Below are 27,411 nucleotides of genomic sequence, written 5' to 3'. Positions count from 1 at the left end.
TTGTGCGTGGATTAGAGTAGCATGAGCCTCCACATGCTGTGAGTCTCCATGGTGTCATGCACAGTGAGCCACGTGATAAGACGTGTGGATTGATTGTCTCAGAAACGGAGGCAACTGAGACCTGTCCAGATTGAGGTGAGTAACTGCGCCACCACGAGGACCTACTAAGTTGTGGGAATTGGGCATTCCAAATTGGGAGAAAAGATAATAATAATAATAATACTTTCATTCCCTATATTTCGATGGAGTGTACATCCAAATCCTGATGAGAATTACATTTTCTAAGCATATAAAAGGACCATGTCCATATTTCTATTCTTCTAATTCATTGCATACAGTCCACTTACACTACCAACTTCTTCTGAATGTGTTGTTTTTGTATGTATCGCTGGTGCTTGAGGAAATTGACTATATAATAGAATTGTGCAATAAATAGAGAAGAACCTCTGAATTTAATTGCACTGGACCCAGCCCATTAGTTTCTCCAAACCCACTTGCACCTAGACTTAGTGCATGCTTGCACGAAAATACCAAAACTTCTTGGCCATACCCACTGACTTTGCACATTAGCAGTATTAAAATAGGGCCCTGAATGTGATTGCCGTAACGTATACTTATATAAAGCTTAAACACTTATACTTAGAGAAGTCACTGACATTTTGAATATATATATATATATATATATATATATATATATATATATATATATATATATATATATATTTATTAAAAATGTTTGAAGATTTACATTTTTAAGAATGCACCTTGTATTGTCCATAGCTATCCTTAGTGAAAATTGTTATCAAGCTTATGTACATAATTTAAGTCAAAAGATCTTTTCTGACCAGCAGAGAAATATTTAGAAAGTGTTTACTCTTATACACAAATGAATTATGAAGACAAGCAGGAGTGGATTCATATCTAAAGGGTCATGTTTGAATAAGTGGCTGTGTCTCTTTATCTCAGGACAGAATAAGACAACCCAAATGCACAGCTGATAAGAGACATCGGGCTAATTTCAGTCACACCAAATTGGAAAACTCTTGTGAGAATCCATATTAAATCTTTTTTTAATTGTAAAAAAGGCAAGCAATACATAATTTACAGTCTGAATGTACAGTTATGAGTGGATAAGTGTGTCTGTCAGTGTGAAAGAGAGAGAGAGAGACAGGTAGGTGCTACTGCAGGGTGAAGTACCTGACGAGGCTGGGGTCAGGGTTGTAAGGTGGGGGAGGGGTACAGTGAGAGGTAGACACTATAGACTGTGATGGGTGAGCTCCATTCATATCACCGTTCGATTGCATGTGGTGCCCGCCCAGCATGTTTGTCCCTGCAAAGACAAAGACACATGACATGTGTGTCATTTTACAGTATGTTTTGCAAGCCATGTATGAGAAATTCCACAATTCTTTCATAAATAAAACTAAAATCTAAAATTATTATCAAAACATTGACAGAAATGTATTTGATTACTTCATTTTCAGTTAGTATAAGAAGCTATATAAAAAATGTTTTTAATGTAATAAAGCATTTCATGTCAACAGATCATGAAAAACTAAAAAGTCTGTAGTCTGTCTTTGGTTGGAAAACATGGGCAATTTAAAACATAAAATTTTCTTGGCCAATATATATCATATTGCATATCATAAATTATTTATTATAAAAGGGCTGTCGATTTAACGCATTAATTCAGTGAGAATAATAATATGAAAAATAATGTGTGAAAAAATAATGCAGGTAATCATACTCCTGACCCGTACATAAATTCTATAATAAGGGATGTTCCTATGGGTGGGGAGCAGTCAGTGCATTTCCAGCTGTACAGGCAACACGCCTCGTTAAACCAATGAGAGCAACAGGCAGGACAGCCTTCCACTGATGACGTGCTCTTGCGCTCAATGATAGCTGGGCCGAGCACAACAGAATGCAAGGATCTCGAGACATGTTTTTCAACGTTTCAAACTACATTTAACTTGACACAGTGCTTATGACTAGAAGTGCTGAAAACTAGTAAAACGCAACACAACCAAAGTGAGACGCTCCAAAAGCATCCATCTGACACATGAGTACATAGACCAGCAATAAAAAAATAGCGCAGAGGAAGTAGGTCAATGATAGGGTAATGTTCAATGATATGAAAATATATATATATATATTTTTTGACTTTTAAGCCTCTCATTGTATTGCCTCATTGTACAATATACATTATGTATATGATGTAATCTGAATTATAGTATTTATTATATAGGTAAACTTTTAAAATAAGGTTCCATTTGTTAACATTAGTTAACAACATTAGTTAACATGAACTAACAATGAACACTATTCATTAAGCTTAATGAATCTTAGTTAATGTTAATTACAACATATAGTTGTATATGTTAAAATAACATAATATATTATAATTCATTAATAATTATATTAATTTTATATATATATATAATTATATATTATATAAAATAAATGTTAATTAAACATTTTACATGTTTAAAATCAAAAGTTGCATTTGTTAACTTTAGTTAATGCACAATGAACTAACATGAACAAACAATAAACAATAATATTTTTATTAACTAACATTAACAAAGATGAATAAATTATGTAAAATACATATTGTTAATTGTTAGTTCATGATACCTAATGCATTAACTAATGTTAATGAATGGAACATTATTGTAAAGTGTTTCCATTATATATTATATTTATAATGATTTTAATCATTATATTCTAAATTATCTTTAATTGAGGACCTTTCTCAGCAATTTTTTAAATATGCAATTAATTAAGATAATATATAATAATAATAATAATTAATTCGATTGCACATTTTAACTGATTGACATCCCTAATATCAAATGAACACTGAAAAAAAATTATTTGTTGGCACAACAACCATAACGTATAAAAATAAATTGCTTCTACACAGAAATTTACATTTTTAGCTTTACTTAGATGGACTTAGAGAGTTACATAGAGTAAATGAATAATCGTGAGTTCCTTGAACTTCTTTGGCGTGCAAATCCATAAAATTATGATTTTAAGTAGGGTACAATGTGGCTAAAGGCTCCTTTAATTTTATTTTCACCCAAAACACTAAATAGCATAAAAAACTACCAGAGGACTTTCATAAACACCTGTTTGACACTATGAACTGCAAAATTGTCCTCTTCCATGAGATAATTGCGTGTAATGTCTAAAGTTTGATTTTGAGGCAATTTGATCTAATATTTAATATTTTTTTAAATGTTGTAAATTTATGTAGCTAATGATTATCCTGGAAATTATTTTGAAACAAAAAACATATTTGTCATTTTCAATGTTCAAGGTGATTCTGTCCATTTTTTTTTTTTTTTTCGATATCTGTCCAATAAGTTAAAGGATAGTATTTGGGGTAAAAAGACCCCCTGTTGCAGGGGCTAAAGGCCCCTATTAAACACATCGTTTTTCTTAAGTTGAGGGAACAGATTTGTTATGAAGAATGTTCAAAGTGGGCTCACACTGACTGATCCAATCACAATGGAGATTCATTTGATTATAGAATAAGTTGACAAATTGTGCCCTCTATCTATTGCCCTGGTATCTACACGGTATCACTATAAACCCCCTAGGGATCTTTTACCCCAAGTGAGGGAGCCTTTTACCCCAGGTGTGGCGTAAAAGGCTCCCTCGCCACCTTAAAAAAAAAAAAAATGAATTGTACTCAAAACAATCTTCTGTTATTACTTTTCACTCAAATTCTGTTGCTCCATCAATATTCAAGAAAAATAAATGTATTTCTTGAATCTTGAGACACTTTGTGACCAGAAAAAAGCTAATTTTCCTTAGGGTGAGCCTTTAGCCCTGTTTTACCCTACAACTAACTAAAACAATCAAGTACAGAACTGAGGAATACCCATAAGCCCTTGCGTTTAATAATTTAAGCATGTTTGTTCAAAAGGAACTTTTGTGGGCATTTAATGAGTTGTTATTAAGAGATTTTAGCTATTTGTAGTATCACTGATGTTGTTCCCTATCTGTCACTCACTCGATGTTGTGTCGATGTAGTGACACTAGGGGTCACTCTTGGGAACCCGAGTTACCTCTGGTCTTTGATAAAAGGCCAATGAAAATTGGCGAGTGGTATTTGCATGCCACTCCCCCGGACATACGGGTGTAAAAGGAGCTGGTATGCAACCACTCATTCAGATTTTCTCTTCGGAGCTGAACAGTCATGCTCACTGAGCTGAATTCCCACGACTGTTCATTCACCTCTGCTGGATCTGACCACGCATTTCAGTGGCTTCTCCCTCCTCTGCACTGGTGCACTGCAGAGAATGCCCCTGGGCGCTTCGGCAGAAATAAGAGTATATTTCTCTAAAAGAGCATATTTCTCTAAAAGAGCGGCACACACGGAACGTCTTTTTAAAGACGCGTCTTTTTAAAGATGCCTTTCCGATTGTGTGTTATTCCTGGTTGCGCTCGTTATCTCTCACCTTCTGACGGTCACGATCACTGTCTTTCGTGTCTGGGCACTGCTCACGCGGAGACAGCGTTCGTGGATGGTCATGTACTCATTGCGAGGATATGTCCATGGCAACGATACGGTCGCGGCTCACCTTCGTAAGAAAGCAAGCCACCCCAGAGGCTCCCCGCCTCGGTCCTTTTACCCACAGGTATGAGGACAGCGCGGCTAGCACTGGGGGCGATTTGGGGACCCCAATGGGACCGCCTCCACCGGGTATCCCCCCGCGGACCTCCCATTTCCCAGCACACTCGTCTGCCCCGATCGGGCTTCCGGATGAGTCCACCGGCTCGTCTCATGGCGAGTTCGACCTCTAATTCGGAGCCCGCGAAAGTGATGAGCTCTCGAGCGCAGCATCGGAGAGCGGGCTCGTCCAGTCGGACGCGGAAGCCTCAGCTGGGCTCCTCCTTTCGGGGGTGAATTCCCCTGAGGAAGGACCTTCTTTCTCAGGGACGGGGCACCATCTGGCACCCGCGATCAGACCTCTGAAATCTCCATGTCTGGCCCCTGGATGGGACGCGGAAGACCTAAGCTGTGGTTGACATGATCACTCAGGCTAGGGCCCCCTCTACGAGGTGCCTGTATGCCTTTAAGTGGTGTCTGTTCGCTAAGTGGTGTTCTTCCCGACGGGAAGACCCCCAGAGATGCGCAGTCAGATCAGTGCTTGCAGGAGAGGTTGGAAGGGAGGCTGTCCCCTTCCACCTTGAAAGTGTACGTTGCCGCCATAGCAGCACACCACGACGCAGTCGACGGTAAGTCCTTTGGGAAGCACGACCTGATCATCAGGTTCCTAAGAGGGGCCAGGAGGCTGAATTCCTCCAGACCGCGCCTCGTTCCCTCATCGGACCTCTCTGTAGTTCTTCAGGGTCTACAGAGAGCCCCCTTTGAGCCTTTGCAGTCAGCTGAGTTTAAGGCACTCTCCTTGAAGACTGCCCTCCTGACTGCGCTCACTTCCATCAAGAGGGTAGGAGACCTGCAAGCGTTCTCAAACTGCGTCTTCCTTGGGCAAAGCCCCTCTGCCCCAGTCTCCATGTTTGTAGTAACTCCTCCCCCGTTGGGTAGGATCTACCTTGAAGACTCTCCACATGGTCGGAAAGACCATGTGACTTATTCTTCCACTTAAATATCACCCCCTCTCTTTGGGCGAGGTGTGGTCTCCGCAGTGTCTTCCTCTTGGGAGGGACACCCCCTGACTAGACCTGGCGGCCCAGTCGGATAATTCCCCTTCTTTTTTAGGGAGTGGAAAAAAAGAAGGGGAAAAGAGGCCACAACTGGGTTAGCCTGTCTCTATCTTTTGGGTAGTCGACTTGTCCCCAAAGGGCCATTCGACACTCATAACTATGTTGGGGGAGGTTACGTGTCGACCTGGTGTGCTAGCTATGAGGCACACAGTAGTCTGCCCACCACACACCGGCAGTTCACGTAACACAGTTCAGCCAGTTGTGGCGTTTCGTATAGGGACCCCTAGTGTCACTACATCGACACAACGTCGAGTTAGTGACAGATAGGGAACGTCATGGTTACTTGTGTAACCTCCGTTCCCTGATGGAGGGAACGAGACGTTGTGTCCCTCCTGCCACAACGCTGAACTACCCGCTGAAATGGCCGGACCTTATATCGGCTCCTCAGCATAAAACCTGAATGAGTGGTTGCATACCAGCTCCTTTTATACCCGTATGTCCGGGGGAGTGGCATACAAATACCACTCACCAATTTTCATTGGCCTTTTATCAAAGACCAGAGGTGTCTCGGGCTCCCAAGAGTGACCCCTAGTGTCACTACATCGACACAACGTCTCGTTCCCTCCATCAGGGAACGGAGGTTACACAAGTAACCATGACGTTTTACTGTCAATAGCTGTTTCATGTAAATTCACCATTAGTGATCCATAAGTGGTCAACTTGGATCCTGTTCAATCCATGTCATTTTTCCTTGTGCATGTGAATGTGCGTAGCTGAAGTGTATTTGCACTTCTTTGTGGAATAAAGTTTAATGCCTGACCTTAGTTATTATTATTATACTTTAGAGCCAAGTAAATTAAGTAGAAACATTGATATAAAAGTTCATTTGAAACAACTTGCTATTAGTTGCTAAATCTTACTCGTGTGACACATCTTTAATGTGTACATTTGTTTAATGTGTACATTTCTGATACATTTGTGTATATCTAACAAAAGTTTTCTAGTTGTGCTGACATAAAATGATGATAAGTTGAATTTACTTAAAAATCGTGATGCAAAAATGCTACCTATATATTTTAAATAAATCCAACACATCATTTTTTTCAGTGTACAGAAATAATTTATGAAATGTTGTCCACAAGCTCACCCATATGCGTCATGGCAGCAGAGGGCCCTGCACTCTGCTGAGTCTGCTGTGTTACCAGTTGGTTCACGGATGGAAGTTTGCTCATGGGTCCGTGAATCTTATTCATGTTATTGAGTGAGCCGTAGTGTGATGGAGAGGCAACATGACTCCTGCGAATCACACATTAGTGAAATAAATAAGTGGAATAAAATAGGTCCATCCATCCATTCATCCATCCATTCATCCATCCATCTCTATCTATCTGTCTATCTATGTCTGTCTGTCTGTGTCTGTCTGTTTCTATCCATCCATCCATCTATCATCCATCTATCTCTGTCTGTCTCTATCCAGCCATCCATCTCTCTATCTGTCAGTCTTTTCTTCCTTTCTATCTATCCATCTATCTATGTCTGTCTGTCTGCGTATGTCTGTCTGTCTATCCGTCCGTCCGTCCGTTTCTATCCATCCATCCATCTATCTATCTGTCTTTTCTTTCTTTCTTTCTGTCTGTCTGTCTGTCTGTCATCTGCAAAAAACATTGACTATCAGTGTAAGTGGATATTTTAAACCCCATTAAACCCATATCGGTCATTGTTGTGTTTGTTTAAGTACATTTATGGTGTATTTATGTGTGAACACTCACTGTCTCTGTAAGAGCTGTTGTTGCTGTTGTCTGTATGAGTCCACTAACTGTTGTGGTACAAACTCTACAAGTTCCAAACTGTCCTTTATCTTCATCAGAATGTCAAAGTTTTCCCGACCCCGCACCTTCACAACAATCCAAAAATAGCCATTTCAAAACCATGAGAAACCAAACTCTATGTAAACATTACACATGAAATGCCTTTAGAATGGTCTATGTTAAGATCTGCATGTTTCCATACTCACTGGTAGGTAATACATCTCCTCTTCTCCATGTCGCCTCTTCTTGATGTTGATGGAAGGGCCTGTAATATTGGCTGGAGTGTGTTTGAAATCTATACATTCAGAGACAGAGGTTCCAGTTAAGGCTGAAAGTAAACACATGGGCTAATCAAACACAGGAAATGGTTTAAAGGGAGAGTTTATCAATTACCAAAGGAATGGTTAGAAGTTATGGCTTAAAAAATGGCAAATTTCATCATTTCTCATCAAAAACTAGATTTCACTGAATCTCCAAGATTCAAATCTTAAGTCCTTACTTCGTTTAATGGCATTTCCATTTTTGGCCACACTGTCATTTAAAGCCTGTTGTTCTCTGAAATGATCCTCGTCTGCTTTGCGGTCCCGGCCCGGACACGCACAAATCCGTCCCTCAAACGAACGCCTACCCAGGACCTGTCCGCTGTGGAGAGACACAGAAAAGTTCAGCTCTGGCTTTCATTTGCTAATAATGAGTTAAGAACATAGTAAAGCAATACGCCATGAGAGGCGATGCGTTATGATTATTTTACTACAGTTAAAGGGGTTCTCTTCAGCACAATGCGAAACAAAGTGCTTTTAACGGCCTTAATCAAGTAAAAATGTATGTAACGCATGGCCTGTTGTGGTTTATTGCTTCTATAACTGCGGTAACAACAATATGATAAAAATATAAATATCCCATTGTATTAATAATAACAGACACAATAAACAATTCTTCCACTAATTACTATAGTTCATTGCTCAACTGTTGGACATGCTGTAGGTCACAGGTGTGCATATATAAGCTGTTTTTTTGCTTTTATTTTTTGTTTGCAACAGTTTGATATGGGGTTCATCCAATCAGATTTGAAAGGAACTGCCTGTTTAGTTAAAAAGAAGATTTTTTTTCCCCCGCCTCTACTGTCTAGAAAGAAAGAAATGACGCAGCACTCACTCTCGTGTTTCCAGTGTGATTATGATGAGGATAGGTCTGCGGTTCATTCCACCAACACAACTGCTGTTGCACATGAAATTATAGAGAATGGTTGTGAACTCAGTCCCCACCTTGGGAAAGACAGAAATACACAGAGAGAACAATGAATATGCAGTTTGCAATAACATTACAATATATTGCACATAACATTTAACACTTTTCTAATGTTATTTATGTTATACAAGTTATTGAACACAATTTGAACAGCCTAAAGACATCTAGAATAGTGTTTGGAGATCAAATTCATTCATCAACTGGTGGTTCAAAAAATGGTTTCACGGATTAAAACCAAGTAGTCCTCATCACTCAGTAGCGTTCCTGTGAAGAACTCCCTGTGCAGTATTTTGTGTCTTTTTTTGTTGTGAAATACATTTTTACTGGCATTTATCACTGAAAAAACAGAGACTGTATAGAATGTGATTGGTCACTGATATACATATGCATTGGAGAAGACGTAACAGCTGTTGGAATGGAAGTCTTTTAACTTAAAGGGATAGCTCACCTCAAACTGAAAATTCTCTCATCATTAATTTACTCACCCTCATGCCATCCCAGATGTGTAGGACTTCCTTTCTTCAGCAGAGCACAAAGAGTTTTAGAAGAATATCTCAGCTCTGTAGGTCCTCACAATGCAAGTGATAGGGTGCCAAAATCTTGAAACTCCAAAAAGCACATAAAGGCAGCATAAAATTAATCAATATGACTCCAGTGGATTAATTGATTTCTTCTGAAGCGAAACGCTAGATGTGTGTAAGAAATAGATCAATATTTAAAACTTTTTTTTACTATAGATGTTTGCTTCCGGCCAGCTGTGGTATGCGCCTTCACGAGAGGGTGGAGTTCCAAGCTTTCTCTCGTGTGACGTAAGTGCGTTGGCATGTCGATATCATCAGATCCCTCGGCTGTTCTGATATCAGCAGGGGGAAAATGTTAACGACAGACCCTCAATATTTTGAGTGACTCAATGAGTGTATTGATATCCAAGTGAACAGCGAGCAGCCATTACTTCAGTCGTTCAGGATCATTGATAGGCAATCTGTGAAAAGTTAGTCTTTCGTCTTGCAATGATACCCATGGACATAATCTTTTCAGTAGGTTGAGGCATTCAGGATAAGCACACGCAAGCACCATCTTGAAAAAGAAACAGATACAAATACAAATCTATAGCCAAACCAATTCAGCTTCTGTATAACATTTCTCCTCCAGCGCTTCTGTATTTTTCACATTTCACGTGTCAGTTCTCGTGTTAACTTGCCAACGCGCTTACATCACGCTTGAGTCGCCGTAACCTCGACCATTGTGAATGTGCATACTACAGCTTGCCGGAAGTAAAGATTTATAGATAAAAAAGTTTTAAATATTGATGTGTCTTATAAGCGTTTCACTTCAGAAGAAATTAATTAATCCACTGGAGTAGTATGGATTACTTTTATGCTGCCTTTATGTCCTTTTTGGAGCTTAAATATTTTGGCACCCATTCACTTGCATTGTATAGACCAACAGAGCTGAAATGTTCTTTAAAAAGCTTCATTTGTGTTCTGCAGAAGAAAGAAAGTCATACACATCTGGGAATCAACTTTTCCTTGATCTTTTGACATATAAGAGGTCATTGTACTATAAAAACATACTGTAAGTTTCAGAACTGAAAACTTCCTCCTTAATAGAAAAAGAGTATTCATTTAAACCAAACTTTAGAAATGGCACATTTGGAATTTGTGGAACTCGTGACATCACAAGGACTAAATAAATACACCTGCATATGACTGCCTCTTCAGCAAGACATAAACACCTATCTTTCGTCATTGCACCCTTGGCCCCACCCACTGGTGCTCAGAAACACAGGTGAAGAGGAGAGAGGTGGGCCTGTCATGGGAAATTCATCTACACTTTTAAGAGGATTTACACAGATTAAATGTTTTTTTACATAAACCTGCACTAGACCAATGGTTTTGACCGTTGTCAAGTTAGAACAGCTGTGCTGTTTCTTGCTGTTTTGAAGGCATTCTGGACCATTTTTGCACCCATCTGTGCTATTTTTAATTGTTGGCCTTTTATAAACATGCACTACATGGACATCTTTGATCGTTTTGATGCATTTCTGGCGATGTGCACCGCGTTTTAAGAGCGGTAAACATTTAAAAACGCATCTCATTCTGCTGCAGCCACTGACTGGGAGAAACACATGCATTCTTTGTGTAAACAAACATGGTAGATGTGAGATGTTGCTCCTGTGAAGATCAGCATCTTTGCTTTGACCTGTTGAAGCCGGTTTAAGCACCCCAACATCACAATGGACTGCATTACATTTGCGTATTCAGAACATTTCAGCGTGGATTGTATGTTTTTGGCTTATATCAGCACGGACTGCTTGTGAACCAGTCAATACATGACTCAAGCTTTGTAAAGGAACTGTTATTGAATAAGCATTATTAAAGATGGGGCAGTTAAAAACTCTATTGGACCCGACACAAAACTGTAAGTAAACAGTTTCATTCATGAATATTTCAAATGTCATGACTTTTATAGTTAAGGTACCGCTGTGCTTGAGTGAACAGTTTAATGTACTCGGATGCAATGTATTGGGTGTAAATTATGTGTAAACCCTGAAATTTAGTTTTATAATGTTGTGCAGCTTGTTGTTCATTTTCTTTCAACTGAGCTTCAAAAATGGCTGTATTGGAAGGCCTGCACGTTGTTAGCAAATCATAACAGTGGGCATTTATATTGAAGTCTTAAAGGGCCAGAGAGCTTAAAACAGAGCGTTTCAGACAGAGGGCCAGAGACAGGTTGAAAATTATTATACATCATACAATTTTGACTGTTTTGGTGCAAAAAACTTTACTACCATTATAAGTGGACCTAAGGGAAGACTGATAAAAAATTATAAAAAAAAGAGTATGTCATGACCCCTTTAAAAGATCCAAAATCACCTTTTTGATAGAGACATTGTCTGTCAGATTTCATCAAATGTATTTACTGGATTTCTAAAATGTATTAATAATAAAAAACCTAAATATACTATTTCATTTGCAAAAGAGTTAAGAGAAGAATAAGAATTTGAATTTTGCCTCTTTTTTTTTTTTGGTCTTAACCCCTACTGTTATGTGGATGTCTGTGGTGTATTATTCTGCAATATATACTGTATTTAAAGAATATTTAAGAATGTGTTTTATAGACTGTGTCAAATGTTTTATGGTTCCAAAATGTCACCCACCTCACAGTTTTACTCTCAAACAAAGTTCTTAGAGTCAAGTGATTTCCAAATACTTTGCGAATCAGTAAAAAAATAAAATAAAATAAATAAATAAATAAATAATAATAATAATAATTAAAGCAAATTAGAAATGACAGATATCACTAATCTCCTGAACAAATCAAGAGAATGCAATGAAACTGATGTCTTTAGGTGGCGCCATCAGTTTCATCCTCAAACACAAAATGAAGTTAACTGTAAAAAAGAGGAATAACTACAGAAAATGTTACTAAGAATCATCCCTAGGCTATTTAAAGCCAGTCAAAACAAGTTTAGTGTCCTGAATGATCATTGCATGGTTTGATTCATTACTTTAAAAAAACATGCATGTGTATATGTGTGTGGTGCACATATACATATAAGTTTGACTGAGTTCAGAAAGAACTTGCATGAATGCATAATATAAGTTTCATGTGCATGTGTGCTGTCTGTGGCTTAAAATAGCACTAGCATGTTTAAAGCATATGTGTGAGAAACACTAGAATTTTACTTTTCTTAAGAAAATATGAGTTGTGCTTGCCCGTGAGTTGTGCTTGGATTGTTGCCAAGGCAATGCAGTGTGGTTGCTAGGGTGTTCTGGGTGTTTGCTAGGTGGTTACTTCATAGGCCAAGTTAAAGAGTCCACCCCCTATGTCTTTATAATATTCTGATCTCTGGATATGGCTTGAGTCTCTTCCTCAATGTAAATCTAAAGGATTTCCTGCCAGTTTTATGCTTTCCAGCCGCATGATTTGAGGTATCATTCATGTCTGTAGCACAAATGGTGCAGGAGAGGTTGCATGTCCAAGTTTAATACCCTGGGTTAAGGGTTTGTTCGAATTCATAATCCCAAGTATATGCAATGGTAATAATAATTCTTGCCTAAGCATGCACCAATTAGGTCAGTGATGTTTGAAATTGTGTAACACAATGCTATAAGACACACTGTAATTCATAAATGCTTCTGTAACGACTAAACCAACCTGTGGAGACTCATACGGAACTAGAACACTCTGTCGGCCTGTCGCAGGGTCGTCGACATACTGACTCAAATTATTGCCCTCCACTCGTATCAAGTGACTGGCAGGAGCTGCCTGACCTGGACAGAGACAACAGGACAAGAAAGGAGGAAAGAAAATGATCAGAGTGGTTTAAATACATTAGAACATTTGGTAACACTTTACATTAATGTTCTCTTTGTTAAGAGTTTTTTAAAGGGGTTCATTAATGACTAATAATTAATTTACAAATGCATTACAAACCATTTCATTTATAACATACATAAAAGGTTGACTTTTATGCAATACCTGCAAAACAGTGAGCCATTTTTGCTCACATGTTACAAATGATTAATAACACTTATCCCAAATAGTAACCATATGAAAATGTACCTCAATGTAAAGTGGAAACATACAAAGCATTTATTAAAGGAACATTCCGGGTTCAATATAAGTAGCTTTTAACTTGGCCACGTTAGCTACCACTTTCATCTGAAATGACATTAACTTAATCTCTTCCATGCGTAAAACTCTTTAATAGTAATGTAATAGTGCAGTGTTGGGAAAACTTAATTTGACTTCTAACTGTCCCACAGGATAGAGCAGTGTATTCAAATAAATGTGACCAGATGACAGTCTGCCATGGATCAGCATTGATTTTGATTTTGCACACAAAATATCATCTTACGTGCTCAAAACATCGAGCGTGGAGAATTATGGCACAAACATAACGTCATAGGAAAGTGAGTCAAGATATTAAAGAAATAAATATAAACAAAAAGCAGAATGTAGCAAAATGACATAGTCCCTTCTTTTAATTTCACTATAATCGTCTATTTTTTGCTGCATTTTGTCATAAATAAAATTGCAAGTAATTTGCGGTGGAGTAAGGAAGTAACATAACACACGCCATAGAAGCCGGACCTTCAGTGCGATTAATTAAATAAAAAATGAAGCAAATTAATGCAATTAATCATGTCCCCGGACCGTAGTAAGGATTATTCTTACCATTGGAGCAATTCAAGTTTGAAGTACCACCTGTTTTCTCCAGGGGGCAGTAAGTGAAACTCCAGCTGTATAGGCAACAAGCATCTTATACAGAGAACAAACCACACAGCAGACGGTGTCACCCGTAAAATAGTCTGATGTCATAGCGATTCCTAGCGATTCCATTGGCTCATAGGACTTTTAATGAGTACTACAGTATATTCACTGCCTGAGTAAATATTCTACTAAATCCTTTTAAGCCATGTTTTTTTTTTTGCACCCCCTTTTCTTGCCAATTTGGCATGCCCAATTCCCACTACTTACTAGGTCCTCGTGGTGGCGCGGTTACTCACCTCAATCCGGGTGGCAGAGGACAAGTCTCAGTTGCCTCCAATTGTGAGACAGTCTATCCGCACATCTTATCACGTGGCTTGCTGTGTATGACACCGTGGAGACTCACAGCATGTGGAGGCTCATGCTATTCTCCGCAATCCACGCACAACTTACCACGCGCCCCATTGAGAGCAAGAAACACTAATCGCGACCATGAGGAGGTTACTCCATGTGACTCTACACTCCCTAGCAACCGGGCCAATTTGGTTGCTTAGGAGACCTGGCTGGAGTCATTCAGCACATGCTCTTTTATGCTGTATGTTAATATAACTTTGTAAATACGACATTTAATGACTTGTTACATATAATAATTTGTTACATATAATAGTATATTACCACTGCTATAGATCATGAAATTAAACATTTCTTGTTCTGTGTGTTTTTCAGTTAGCTTACATTTGGCAAGCTATCTGCTACAGAATTACTGAACCACAATATTACAAGATATTTTACATATTTACACACCTCACAATCTTATATGACCACCAACAATTTTGATGGAAAAACCGTTGTGTCCTGAGTGGTAACCTCCTGAAGACACTATTTCACGGGCGGACACAATTGATCCTGACACCGGCACAAGATGAGTTCTAGCATTCAAATACAGCTTGATGGAGCGCAAATCCGAATGCAGTGGTCTCAAAACATGTTTTTATAAGTTCCAATCTATGTTAAACTTGACACAGCAACTTAAAAAAGGTATGTTTATGATGAGATGCAACCAAAGTGAGACGCTCCAAAAGCGTCCGTCTAACACATGTGTATGCGCCCTTAGACAAGCCCTTTAAAAAAATCTTGGACTGTTTGACGAATACAATTCCAAAATGGATTGCTGTGAACTGTAGGCCAATGATTGGCTTATTTTCAATAATATGGGAATAAACAATATATTGGATTCTAAAGCCAATTTTTGAATTATCTTATCAATGCTTTACTACAATGCCACAATAATGTAATGCATTTTAATTATCTGAATAATTATTTTTAATAATATATATATATATATATATATATATATATATATATATATATATATATATATATATATATACTGTGTATATATATTTAAATGTAACTATTTATAATTATTTAATCATTATATATTTAATTATTGTTATTTGAGGGGCTTTTTCAACAAATATTTATAATCAAGGTTCGATGTGTTGTGCATTCTGAGATGCTATTCTGCTCACTACAATTGTACAGAGGGGTTATCTGAGTTACCGTAGACTTTCTGTCAGCTTGAACCAGTCTGGCCATTCTCCGTTGACCTCTCTCATCAACAAGGTGTTTCCATCCACAAAACTGCCGCTCACTGGATGTTTTTTTGGTTTTGGCACCATTCAGAGTAAACTCTAGAGACTGTTGTGCATGAAACTGTGTAAAGACGCTTTATTTACCAATTTATAAGTGATATATTTTCACTCATTTATGCTTCCAAATTTTACATTTTAAAAAGTACTGAAAAGCATTTAGTAGTATTTTTTAACCAAAGATAAAAATGTGTTTTTCTTAGCTTTAGAAATAGACTAGGAGATTTTCCTCATTAAGTAATGGTTTAATCACAATACACTCAATTTTCTGATTATGTAAGGCTGTACAACACCCTGGATGTTAATCTGAAACCTCTGTCCTGAAACCTGTCATCTGAAATTGTTAAACTTGAAATTCACCAGCAGCTGATTTTATGTGTTTTATATTTGAGTACAGTTGTTTTTAGAATGAAAAATAAAGTACAATCACTCATGCACATACTCTCATTGAAGTCCCGTCCGAGTTCATGGTTAGGGCACCGCTTGACCACTTCTGTAATGTGTTCGGCCTTCTTATAGATGGGCATGGCTCGTATGACACTGCCGTTTGGAGGCGAGGAAGCCAGTTTGATCTGAATCGGACAGGTCTTGGCGATCTGACAGTACAGCTTCTTGAGCAACGGAGAGTACTGCAGAAAAACAGACATGAATGACAGTTAAGAGTTAGTTTCTTCATGACTGTTATACAGTACATAAACATTTGATACTATACAGCTTATGTCATCCTGGGCCCAGGATGACAATAGATCAGTATGATAATAGTCTTTCGTGGCACCAAACATCCAGATACTTATGAATCTACTGTATATGTTTATAAATGAGGGGTTTCTTTACAGACGAAGACAAATTCATCATCATCAGATGAGGTTTCTCTTGCACACGCACGCACACACACAAAGCACATGTCAGAGCTTGCCTAAAACAATAAAGACATCCCAAATATTTCCTCTAAAAACCAAATGTACAAGAGTGCTTTGTGTGGACTTGTATTAATGTGATTCACATTTTATGAAAGGGAGATTGAAGGCCAGGTGCAACAACAGAATAAACACCATGCCACTGTTGCAAATGTACTTTTTAAAAATCATTATTTTTTTTCCATGAACTCCAGTGCATCTCAAAAGCAATGATGGTACCTGATCTAATAGAGACTTAGGGATGGGCTTTTTTTGACTTGGGACAGTGAGAAACCACCTAGCAACCATCAAGAACACCTTAGCAACCACCTAGCAGTGCCCTGGCAACCATCCACAACACTCTTGCATCAGGACAGCTCACATTTTCTTAATAAAATGTAAAACTCTAGTTTTTTATTCTCATTTGGAGAATGATCACTTCTCTGAATCTTGGCTTCAAGGTTTTAGGTTTATTTATATATATATATATATATATATATATATATATATATATATATATATATATATATATATATATAAAATCTTACTAAAGTAATTTCTGTTTCTTTATCTGCAAATTCCAAAAAAAAAAAGAACAACAAAACACCCAACAGTGATATTGATTTCTCCTAAATAACCTCAAATAGTAGCATGGTCACACGGGAAGTTGGCATGCTGTTTCCGAGAGTTCTGTTACCCTAGGATCGGCCACATTATGCCGACTTACCGACAAGCGTCGTCTCCTTCTCCAATCAGACATTTTTGCATCTGCTCTAGTGTTTTGTCCTTCCCCTGTGGTGTGACTGGCAGCACGTTGCGTCAGTAGCGTGGGAGAAGCGGGGTCGGATCCTGAATAGAAACCTGGAAGTAATCGCATTCGCATAACGATTGGGAGATTCTAAGGTAAAAATTTTCCCTCTAACATTATATTTTTAATCCACTGATGGTTAGGTTTATAGTTTGGGTTGGGGGTACAGTTTATAAAATATTAGGGCTGGGAATGTTTTTTGTTTTTGTTTTTTTGATGTAAAAAAAATTAACGAAATTAATGCAGTAAACATATTTGTTTTACTTCCTGAAACTTTATGCGATAGGAGATAGGTGTCCCAAGTTGTTCATGGCAGACTACTCAGCCTTATAGGTTCCGATTAGGGTGGGGGCGTGGCTAGAACATCTGCTGCCTACCAGGAACAAATCCAGTCACTTTTGTACAATGGGTGAAACTTCACAAATGTTTTTCCTGACTTTTGTGGCTTAAATTGGCATATATAAATTTTCAGGAGGTACACACTTGACTCAACTACAGATCCTAACACAGAAACTGATTGTGTGAAGCAGTGCACACTTCATACCCCAGGAATAATAAACATGGGAGCGGATTTACTGTGTGTAGAATGTAGAATTCACCCGCAAGCAGACAAATGATATGGACAAGCTGCTGTACCTCTTCACATCGCGCAAAACTGCTCACTGTCTTTCATCTGATTCTGAACCTGTTTCAAAAGTGAAACAGCCCGAGAGAGACCCAGCGTGTGTGCGATAAGGATGTGGCCGTTCAGAAAGCTGCAGCCAGATATACTTGAAGAGACTGAATGGCAGCCAGAGAATATGATAGTTTTGAGATTTCAAACTTCAGCAAATTAAACTTCAGCATTTAATATGTTTTAAATCTCTATGTATAGTGCCTAATAATGCATTGGCAATGTACACTTAAGTTTTTCTTGCCAATAAAGTTTGATATGGATTGAATCTGCCTATTTGATCACATTTTTAAAACAAAGTCCACTGGAAAACCCCAGAAGATTTTGCCCAAGTTGTAATTACAATATGTCCACTGATTTTATGGTATGAACACATATGCTTGTATCAAAGATTAATACCTGTCAAAATGTATTCTATCCACAAAAAAACAAAAAACCTACATTTTATCATGTAAATATTTTAATAATTACAATAAATGATGACTAACCAATTTCTTGCAAGTTCTTTGAGACAAAGTATAAAGTAAATATATGATTTTTTGTTGTTGTAATGTATCATGTACCATAATTTAATCGTGATTAATCGCAACTAATCACAGAAAAATGTGCGATTAATCAGTTAAATTTTTTAATCAGTTCACAGCCATTTAAAGTATGCATTCCTCCTCACTGTATTACAGGTTGTACAGCTAAAAACAACTCGCTTCACAACTCGCTTTTGGCACCCCTCCATGGACATTACACCCGATCAATGGAGCTCACACATGCTCGTAAGCACAACAACACTTACCACTGGGGGCAGTGTTTTGTACAAGCACAGACTGATTTTTAGCTAAAGAAGTCAACCTACTGTTTCCGCTTTCATGAGTTCATGAATGTGTGTTCTGTAGATCTAAACTAAAAGTGGTTTGAAAATCTCCTTTTTGTGTGGTATGGAGTTTATCTACGTTTATTATTACTTTACTTTCACATTTTCACTGAGAAGTGATGTAAAGGAGTAACATATACATGCTCTAACACACACAGAAGGACTGCATAAATCACTGGGTGCAGATCTGTGAGCACAGGGAGAAGTCTCAACACGCCCATGTGAAACACTTATTCACATCATCTCACCATCGTCTCACACTGAGTCCATCTACCCTTTATATATATATATATATATATATATATATATATATATATATATATATATAAACTGTTAAAACCGTTAAAAGAGGGTTAAATATTATTGAAAAATATGATTATTCTTATAGCTGGTAGAGAATGGCAGTAGCAACTCCAAGAGCATAGATTTGTTTCACAGGAAACACAAGAACTGATAAAAGTATACCTTGAATGTGCCTTGACTCACTTTGGATAAATTAAGGTTTTTCAGTTCATAGAACTGTGTTGAGCTATATGGTTCTTTGTAGATTAAAAAAGTTACTGATGTTTCATTATGGGTTCTTCAGATCAGAATTTATTTTTTGGAATTACCAGTAGATGTATAACTACACAATATACACAGTAAAAAGCTCTTAGTGAAATATAAAAAGGTTCACCTATGACACCAGATCATTTGTAGTCAGCCTGATCTCATGGCAATTACTGTACATGACTGTGGCATCATTTTTGCAAAATGACATTACATGGTTCATTACATGTAACACAGCAGTTCCAAGGTGAAATGTCCACTGTGTGGTGCTAAAAGCAAGTTAAATTTCCTCCCAAACAGATGAGGTTTTTCAGGTTAACATCTAGTTTTAAATCAACAAAACCAAACTCCCTACCCTAAACCTTAAACCTAAACCCAACTAACAGTGTCAATAAAGTCATGTGCATTAGTAAAAGGGGTTTAGATGACATAAGATAGCATTGTGTGAAAAACAGAGTGAAAAGTAAGTGTTTATGAACTGATAATCTGCCATTTTATGCGTGATTTGTGTGAAAGTGAATAAAAGTCATTATTGTTGTAGTGCCTCATGTTCATTTCAACAGGAAAATTCCTGTTGAACCTACAACGAGCCACGTAAAAATAATTTAGCACAAATGTAGGTATAGTAACATGATTCTATGAGACCAGGTTGGCTGTAACTTTTCACTGGAAGGATTTTGCTGCAGCTGAAGTGTGCATGAAGTCTACGGGGTATCTACACTTGGTCACTTCATGCGTTTTTATTGATCGGATAACTATCTGATCATGAAAAGACCAAGTCTAAATGCCCTCCAAGACGCAGGTTGTTTAAGACACATACTATTTGAAACACGGTCAAGTGTAAATGCATATGGCTGTTCAAGCCACATATGTAAAGTTTACTCTGCCCAAACAGCGCTACAGTCAGCATAGGGAAAACATGAAACATAAGAGCTGTTACCGACAGGGTTGGGAAGGTTACTTTTGAAATGTATTCCACTACAAATTACAGAATACATGCTGTAAAATGTAATTTGTAGCTGATTGCTAAAGAAACTGAACACTGACAATGAGCGCAGCTGAAGTGCATGGAAATATTTTACCCACGAGAAGCCCCGACGGCAAAAATACAGTGCAAAGTCACTTGGAATTAAATAATAATTCACATCATTTAAATTTGCTGCCCGATATTAGCATAATCATGGAAGTGAACTCTTGTTTTATTTGCATATAGCGTGGGAATTGAAGTTTGAAGTTTGGTGGAGACACATTTATGTGGCCAAGTGGAAATAGAATGTGCTTATTCAATCTGATAGCAATCCAAACAGTAAAAACACACGAAGTGAGTGTAAATACCACCTAGTCCATTCCAAGATCATGTAAAAATAAAGAGCAAAACACACAGCGGTCACACAATAAAGATGATGAAGAATTTGGTGAACTCACTCTTTAAAAAGTTTAAGTTTCACTTAGAAGCCAAAAGGGTTCACAGGAGAAGCTTTTCAAATTCCACAAGGAACTTGCTATTCTATAGTTCTAGAATTTTTAAACCTCCAAAGCAACATATAGCCAACCCATGAACCCTTTACAGTACATTGAAAAATGGTTTCTGATAAGACAGACTTATCTCACAGTGATTTAGAAAACAGTAGACTGACTTTTCTTGAGCTAAACTCGCTCTGTGCTGACCGAAATTCAAACCGCTGCCTCCAGTGGCTGAGGTGGTAAGTGTTTTTGAACGTAAGGGCGCATGTGAGCTCTAGCTTTTGGGTGAAATGCCGACAGAAGGGCACCAAAAGCTAGTTTGCCATTAGTGAAGTAAAAATGTAATCTTAGAGGGAAAATGGAACCTCCAAATCACCCTCGTCACTGATTTTGTAAACGTGATTACCTCCTGGTTTCAACACAGTACAAGAACTTGGATCTCCCATGCTGCTGATGCAACGCACTATTGGTCGTGCCACAGGAGAAGGTAAACACACTTGAACTGATGCAAAAATGTCTGACGGGAGATGGTGCTCGTCAGCAGCTGGGCAGAATGGCCTGATGTCAGGGTACTGGAACATTCAGAAGCGACATGCTGACTTCCCGTGTGATCATGTTGGATAAATAGAGGGTTCTTTACTAAACATAAGGCACTGCAAAGAACCATTTATTTTTAAAGGAATAATTCACCTAAAAATGAAAATTCTGTTAAAAGCTATTCCTGCCTGATCTAACCCTTTAAATTAGTTTTGTCGGTGTAACCTAATGTAGTCAGGTTAGACATGTTAAATCATATTTTTTGACTTGAATAAAGCCAGTCAATTTAGATGTTATCACATGAAACACTCTTTTATAAAGCACAGTCATACCAGTTTGGAATGACATGACGGTGAGTAAATGATCACAGAATTTATATTTTTGGGTGAACTGTTTCTTTAAAAGTCTGTAGAAGTCGGGGTAGAAGTGTGAATGACCAAAAATGTTTTTTTATTTTTTTTATTACATGTATAGCACATCATCACTCCGTGCAAGCATGCATTTTTGATTTGCTGCGTCGCATCACTTGCCTGCAGTGCAGACATGGTATAAGTGTTATAAGGTGGAATAAGATGATGGGCTGGAAAAAGACGGTGAGCATCGGAGAGGCGCACGTTCGGGCAGGCTCGGTGGCCTAAGTGATAATGACGAGTCTGACAGCCTGATGGACATGTTTCAGCACGCCCCCCGCAAATTCAGCCAACTCCCCATCTCCGTCAATAAATTCACAAATGTGCTGCCTATGCTAACAGCTGTGAAATTGTAGCCAGCATCACATACGCTACTGCTCCAGTTTCCCTCCTAAGACATGGAGCGAGAAACAGTTTTACTCTACACAAAGAAAAAATAACATATTTTGTTACTAAGTTCTCTGAAAATGATGGGAAAAAACCCAGCAGGTTAGAATAAATAGTCCATGACCTGTTCAAATGAGCCAGTCAGGTCTTAATCCTTATACTCTGGCAAGGTAAGCAGTGATGAGGTTTGCTTTCACCTGCATTTCTGCATGCACTGTCCTTGCTAAAGTTGAACGGCTAATGTTTTAATGCATTAAAGGTTTTAAACTGCTATTGTACATCATAATTATCAGATCTTCTCCTCTATTATTACTCAGCTAAGGAATATTTAAGCACTTTCCACCATCAGGACGAATGATTCCGAGCACAGTGAGTAACGATTCCAGAAGCATTTCCAATTGTTCATGGCTTATGGGAAATACATACAATCCCCATGAAGCAGATTTAGACAGGTGCAGCTGGGGTGGAGGTGGGTTTCAGAGAAAAACTCTTACAATGCGCTGCAGTGAAAGAGGCTTATCTGCAAAATTGCGCAATTTAAATGTTAAAAAAAGAGAGTACACAAGTTGACTTGATAACTGAATATACAGTATGTTAAAGGACCAATTATCTTGCACATGTGAGACGATTGGCTAATAGATCACAAATTCAACAAATGTCATGTAGAGTTTCATGCTTGAACTTCAGTAATTTAAACTCAAATCAATATTTCATTGCATTTATGTATTTATTTGTTAAGTAGATGTTTTATAAGTGAGATCATGTACTGACAGCCACACTGTAAATTTATAAATAAATTCCGATAAAATACTGGCAACCACAGCTGCCTATATATATATATATATATATATATATATATATATATATATATATATATATATATATATTCCACAAAACTGGCAGCTGTGGTTGCCAGTATTTTATCGAAAAAATTACGGTATTTTTTTCAGGCATTTTAGTTCTGCATATTTCACAATTCACAACCATATATATATATATAGAATTACATTAATTAATGTTAATATACAAACTACTATACACAACCGACACAATCTCTGTTTTATACTTTAAAATGTCAACAAAAAAAATAAATAAATCATAAAATAAACCCCTTCAGGTTGACCACCCAATTTATTTTGCAAAAATGATCAACTGACTGTGCATTATCACTTACTTACTTGCTGGTGATTAAGAATTTGCTGTATTTTGTCATATTACGAAAACTCTATTCCATTAGCAAGAATTTGATATTTTCAGACATATCTTAATAATCGAACCACATTGCAGACTGTAGGTTAAGTTTCAAACCTTTCAAGCTGTTCACACACTGATCACATTTATTCTCAAGTTTTTCAGATTCACGCAGAAAGAAACTGTTAGCCTCATCAGTTCAAGGTACATAACTGATTTTGATATATTTAGAGAGCCTGACTTTGTAGTTTGCTGACATGTGGAAACAAGTATTCTAGTTTAAAGGGAGAGGCAACCCATTTTTCTTGTTTTGTTCAAATACTCAACGTAAGAACATTTAGCTCCAAATTATAATTAAAGTGAAGCAAAACTGTTTTTGAGTGTTCCAGTTTAATTCTGATGTCGATATCTGAATTTACTAAATGAATACTTTGTTGGCATTTCTTTTTAATTCAACATCAAGATCTTAGGTTCATACCTGTATATGGGTGTTTCTTCAAATGTGGGCAATTTCAGGTCCCAGTGGTTGATTATTATTAAAAAGAACAGATTTATTTTTGTTATATGAGGGTCACATTAAAATGGACATGGAAACTTTTTACCAGGCCTTCATCATTTATTTTTGGTACTTTTATATGCCATTTATACATACAGGTTATAGATTGTATTGTTTTTGCATTGTGCCACACCCACACTTTCAATATTAACCTATGAAAATCCATTATTAAAGTACAAATTATTATATGTTTAAAAATATGATAATCTAAACCCAGAGTGAAATAAACATAAAACATTTCAATATTTAATTTGTGAAAATGATTTCTATCAGTTTATTTTTTATATTTTCTCATTACCAAGTCGACAAACGTATCAGTGAAGAGCATGCTTGAGATGAAAAAGTAAATGTAATTTCTAAGCAGAATACTTTTATCTGCCTTACTTCCGTTCAAGCTGTAATTCTGCCAAATGACACAAAAAATGTGAAAATATGTGTGTATTTTTGGATACATAAAATGTCAGCTTTGAAATTAGCCTTAGCAAGAAAAAATAGTTTATTTCAAAAATGTTAAAAATGTCATTTCCAACAGCTTCATTTTTAGCACAAACTTCTGTTGGTCTGCACTTATATAGTGCCTTTTTTAACCTTAGTGGTTCCAAAGTGATTTACACTGTGACTCACTCACACACCAATGATGGCGGAGCTGCCATGCAGGGTGCTAGCCTGCCATTGGGAGCAACTTGGGGTTCAGTGTCTTGCCCAAGGACACTTCGGCATGTGGAGTCATGTGGGCTAGGAATTGAACTGCTAACCCTGTGATTAGTGGCCAACCTGCTCTACCACCTGAGCCACAGCCGCCCCTATTAAATGCAAATACAGAATTTGAGATGTGCTGAAAATGGTGGGAATTTTTTATGGCCATATATCTCCTGTGATGCATGTACATACACTGTTGGACATTGTTAGTGTCAGATTAAAAAAAATAAAAATAATTAAAGCTGCAACCAGCGATGAACAGGCCCTCGCACCATGGTGCACGTTGGGGCTGCTGTGCCAGGGGAATGTCACTCCAATTTTTTTTAGCATTTTTTAGCACTTAAATGTTGTTAAGAGTGTATCACAGTGTAAAACATGTCATTTCCTGTTGCCAGTAGGTGGCGCTATGACTATAACTGAATATTGGCATACAGAAGTGTTCAGGCCGGGACTCTTATAAAACATGTAAAGTTCGGAAAAGATTGGACATTTTATGTTTGAGTTACAACAACTTCCTGTTTCATGGCGAAACATCAAACTTTGTCAGGCCACCACGGACACGCCGTTCAAAGAAAACTCAACAGCTTCACAATTTAGCATCGTCAAGGCCTTTAGATTAGACTGACCGAATATGATGTTGATCTGATTTAATCTCTAGGAGGAGTTCGTTAAAGTATGAGTTCATTAAAAACTGAGCAAAAATTGAAGAGAAAAATCACAATGGCTGACTTCCTGTTGGGTTAAGGATATGGTTCTAAGATACTTTTTTGTAAGTGTTGACATGTTACATATGCCTACTGATTTTCTTACATGTAGGTGAAACGTGGCGTGAGGGCTGCTTCGTTGAAATTTTGTAGGTGGCGCTATCGAGATATTTTGCCACAATTAATTCTAAATCAGTATCAGATATACATATTCCCCACTTTTGAGATGTGTCCAAAGTTTAATGAGTTTTCGAGCATGTTTATGCCTCAAAAATGTGACTCCCTTCAACGAAAACTCAAAAGCTTTGCAATTTAACATCACCAAGGCCTTTAGGTTAAGACTGACTAAATATAATGTTGATCTGATTAAATCACTGAAAGCAGTTTGTTAAAGTAAAAGACCTGGAATTGGCTGTTGCCAGTAGGTGACGTTATGACTATAACTGAATATTGGCACGTAGATGGATTCAGGCCGGGACTATTATCAAACATGTGAAGTTTGGGGCAGAGTGGACATTGTATGTATGAGTTATAACAACTTCCTGTTTCATGGCGAAACATCAAAATTTGTCAGACCAACACGGCCACGCCATGCAGTGAAAACTCAAAAGCTTCGCAATTTAGCATAGCCAAGGCCTTTAGATTAGAATAACTAAATATGAAATAGATCTGATGAAATCTCTAGGAGGAGTACGTTAAAGTACGAGGCCTGGAAATGGCAAAATGGCCTGTTGAGTTTAGGGCATGGGTCCAAGAAACATTTCTGTAGGTATTGGCAAGTTACACATGTGTACCAATTTTCGTACGTGTAGGTGAAATGTAGCGTAAAGCGCACATCGTTGAAAGTTTGTAGGTGGCGCTATCGAACCATTTTGCCACACCTAATTCTGAAACCCATATCAGATGTAAATTTTCGCCACTTCTGATACGCATCAGAGCAAAGTTTCATGAGTTTTTGAGTATGTTTAGGCCCTCAAAAATGCGATTCATTTGGGAAAAAAATAAACGCATAGAAGAACAATAGGGTCCTCACACCATCGGTGGTCGGTCCCTAATTAATTGAGACTATACTCTGTAGAAGTCCACAGTGGTTAAAGTGCCGATGTTGAAGAAACACCCATGTATGTTTATTCAAAAAATATTTAAGCCTATTTTTAAGATTTACGCATTTCAATTTCTAAATTCCATCAAATTAAATTGCGTAAACTTTATAAAAATTAAATTAATAAAACTTCAATAAATGTAAGTTTTATTCATTGTATTTTGTTCAAGTTTACGCAATTCGATTTGATAAAATTTTGTTATGAAACTGAAATGCGTAAATCTTAAAAATGGGCTAAAATATTTTTTGAGTGTATTTAATGTGCTTTAGATGATTGTGTTTGCATAATTAGGTCATATGAATAAAGCAGAACCAAACTGTAAAAATAACAGACCAACGGAGTAAGCAAAGTTTGCATGCAGTATTTGCATGAAATCCCTCTCATGAGTTGTATAGGTTTTGTCTTTTCGAGAGGAAGGATGCGCAGGCTTTGGGGCGTGTTTAGACCCGCTTACTGACTATGAGGGTAAAAGCTTAGAAGAGCAGCCTCAAATGCTCCAGAATGAGAGCGTGTTCAGGCTTGCCCTACTTATATGCCAACAATGAAAAAAAAAGTGTTGGGGTCTTTATTGGAAAAGCTGAGGTGTCAGAACTCATTTTCATCCCTTATGACAGCTCTTGCTTTAATCTTCTGCAATATATGTTTGAGAGTGAGCTTTTAAACAGTTATCTCTAACACACAATTTGTTTTTATGATTCACTCAGTTATATCATACCATAATCGGGGCCCTAAAAAAGCATGGAGGCAAAAGCCTAGGCAGAAATAGACATGATTAAGGAAACAAGCAGAAACTGACTCTGACAAAATCAGTTTATTGTGAGGTTTTGTGTGATAAAGAAAGCCTCGCCTTTAGGAGCACTACATGGTCATTTAGGAAATACACATGTGGAGTGAACAGAGAAGTTCAGAACCAAGGACAGGGACATTGAACATTTAAAGGAAATGACAATTCTGTGATT

At 37.5% G+C, this 27,411-nt stretch overlaps 1 protein-coding gene across 4 annotated transcripts in view; it reads right to left on the bottom strand.

Annotated features, from left to right (window-relative positions):
* The window catches only part of LOC127424671 (tumor protein p73-like), a 43,739-nt gene that overhangs the window by 8,295 nt on the left and 8,033 nt on the right, over positions 1 to 27,411 (bottom strand). For 2 of the 4 annotated variants that reach the window (XM_051670040.1, XM_051670041.1), the window contains exons 2-9: positions 16,050 to 16,236; positions 12,900 to 13,015; positions 8,646 to 8,755; positions 7,990 to 8,132; positions 7,697 to 7,785; positions 7,452 to 7,576; positions 6,830 to 6,978; positions 1,198 to 1,330 (exon numbers count right to left, since the gene is read on the bottom strand). In XM_051670040.1, the coding sequence (XP_051526000.1) occupies positions 1,198 to 1,330; positions 6,830 to 6,978; positions 7,452 to 7,576; positions 7,697 to 7,785; positions 7,990 to 8,132; positions 8,646 to 8,755; positions 12,900 to 13,015; positions 16,050 to 16,236 (1,052 nt within the window). Of the gene's footprint in view, positions 1 to 1,197; positions 1,331 to 6,829; positions 6,979 to 7,451; positions 7,577 to 7,696; positions 7,819 to 7,989; positions 8,133 to 8,645; positions 8,756 to 12,899; positions 13,016 to 16,049; positions 16,237 to 27,411 lie in introns of all 4 variants that reach the window. The other 2 variants (XM_051670039.1, XM_051670038.1) reach the window with 1 other exon arrangement.

The sequence above is a fragment of the Myxocyprinus asiaticus genome, chromosome 33, assembly GCF_019703515.2.
Source record: "Myxocyprinus asiaticus isolate MX2 ecotype Aquarium Trade chromosome 33, UBuf_Myxa_2, whole genome shotgun sequence".
Taxonomy (NCBI): Eukaryota; Metazoa; Chordata; class Actinopteri; order Cypriniformes; family Catostomidae; genus Myxocyprinus; species Myxocyprinus asiaticus.
Note: the sequence above shows the minus strand (reverse complement) of the source record. Positions and strands in the feature narration are given on the sequence as shown.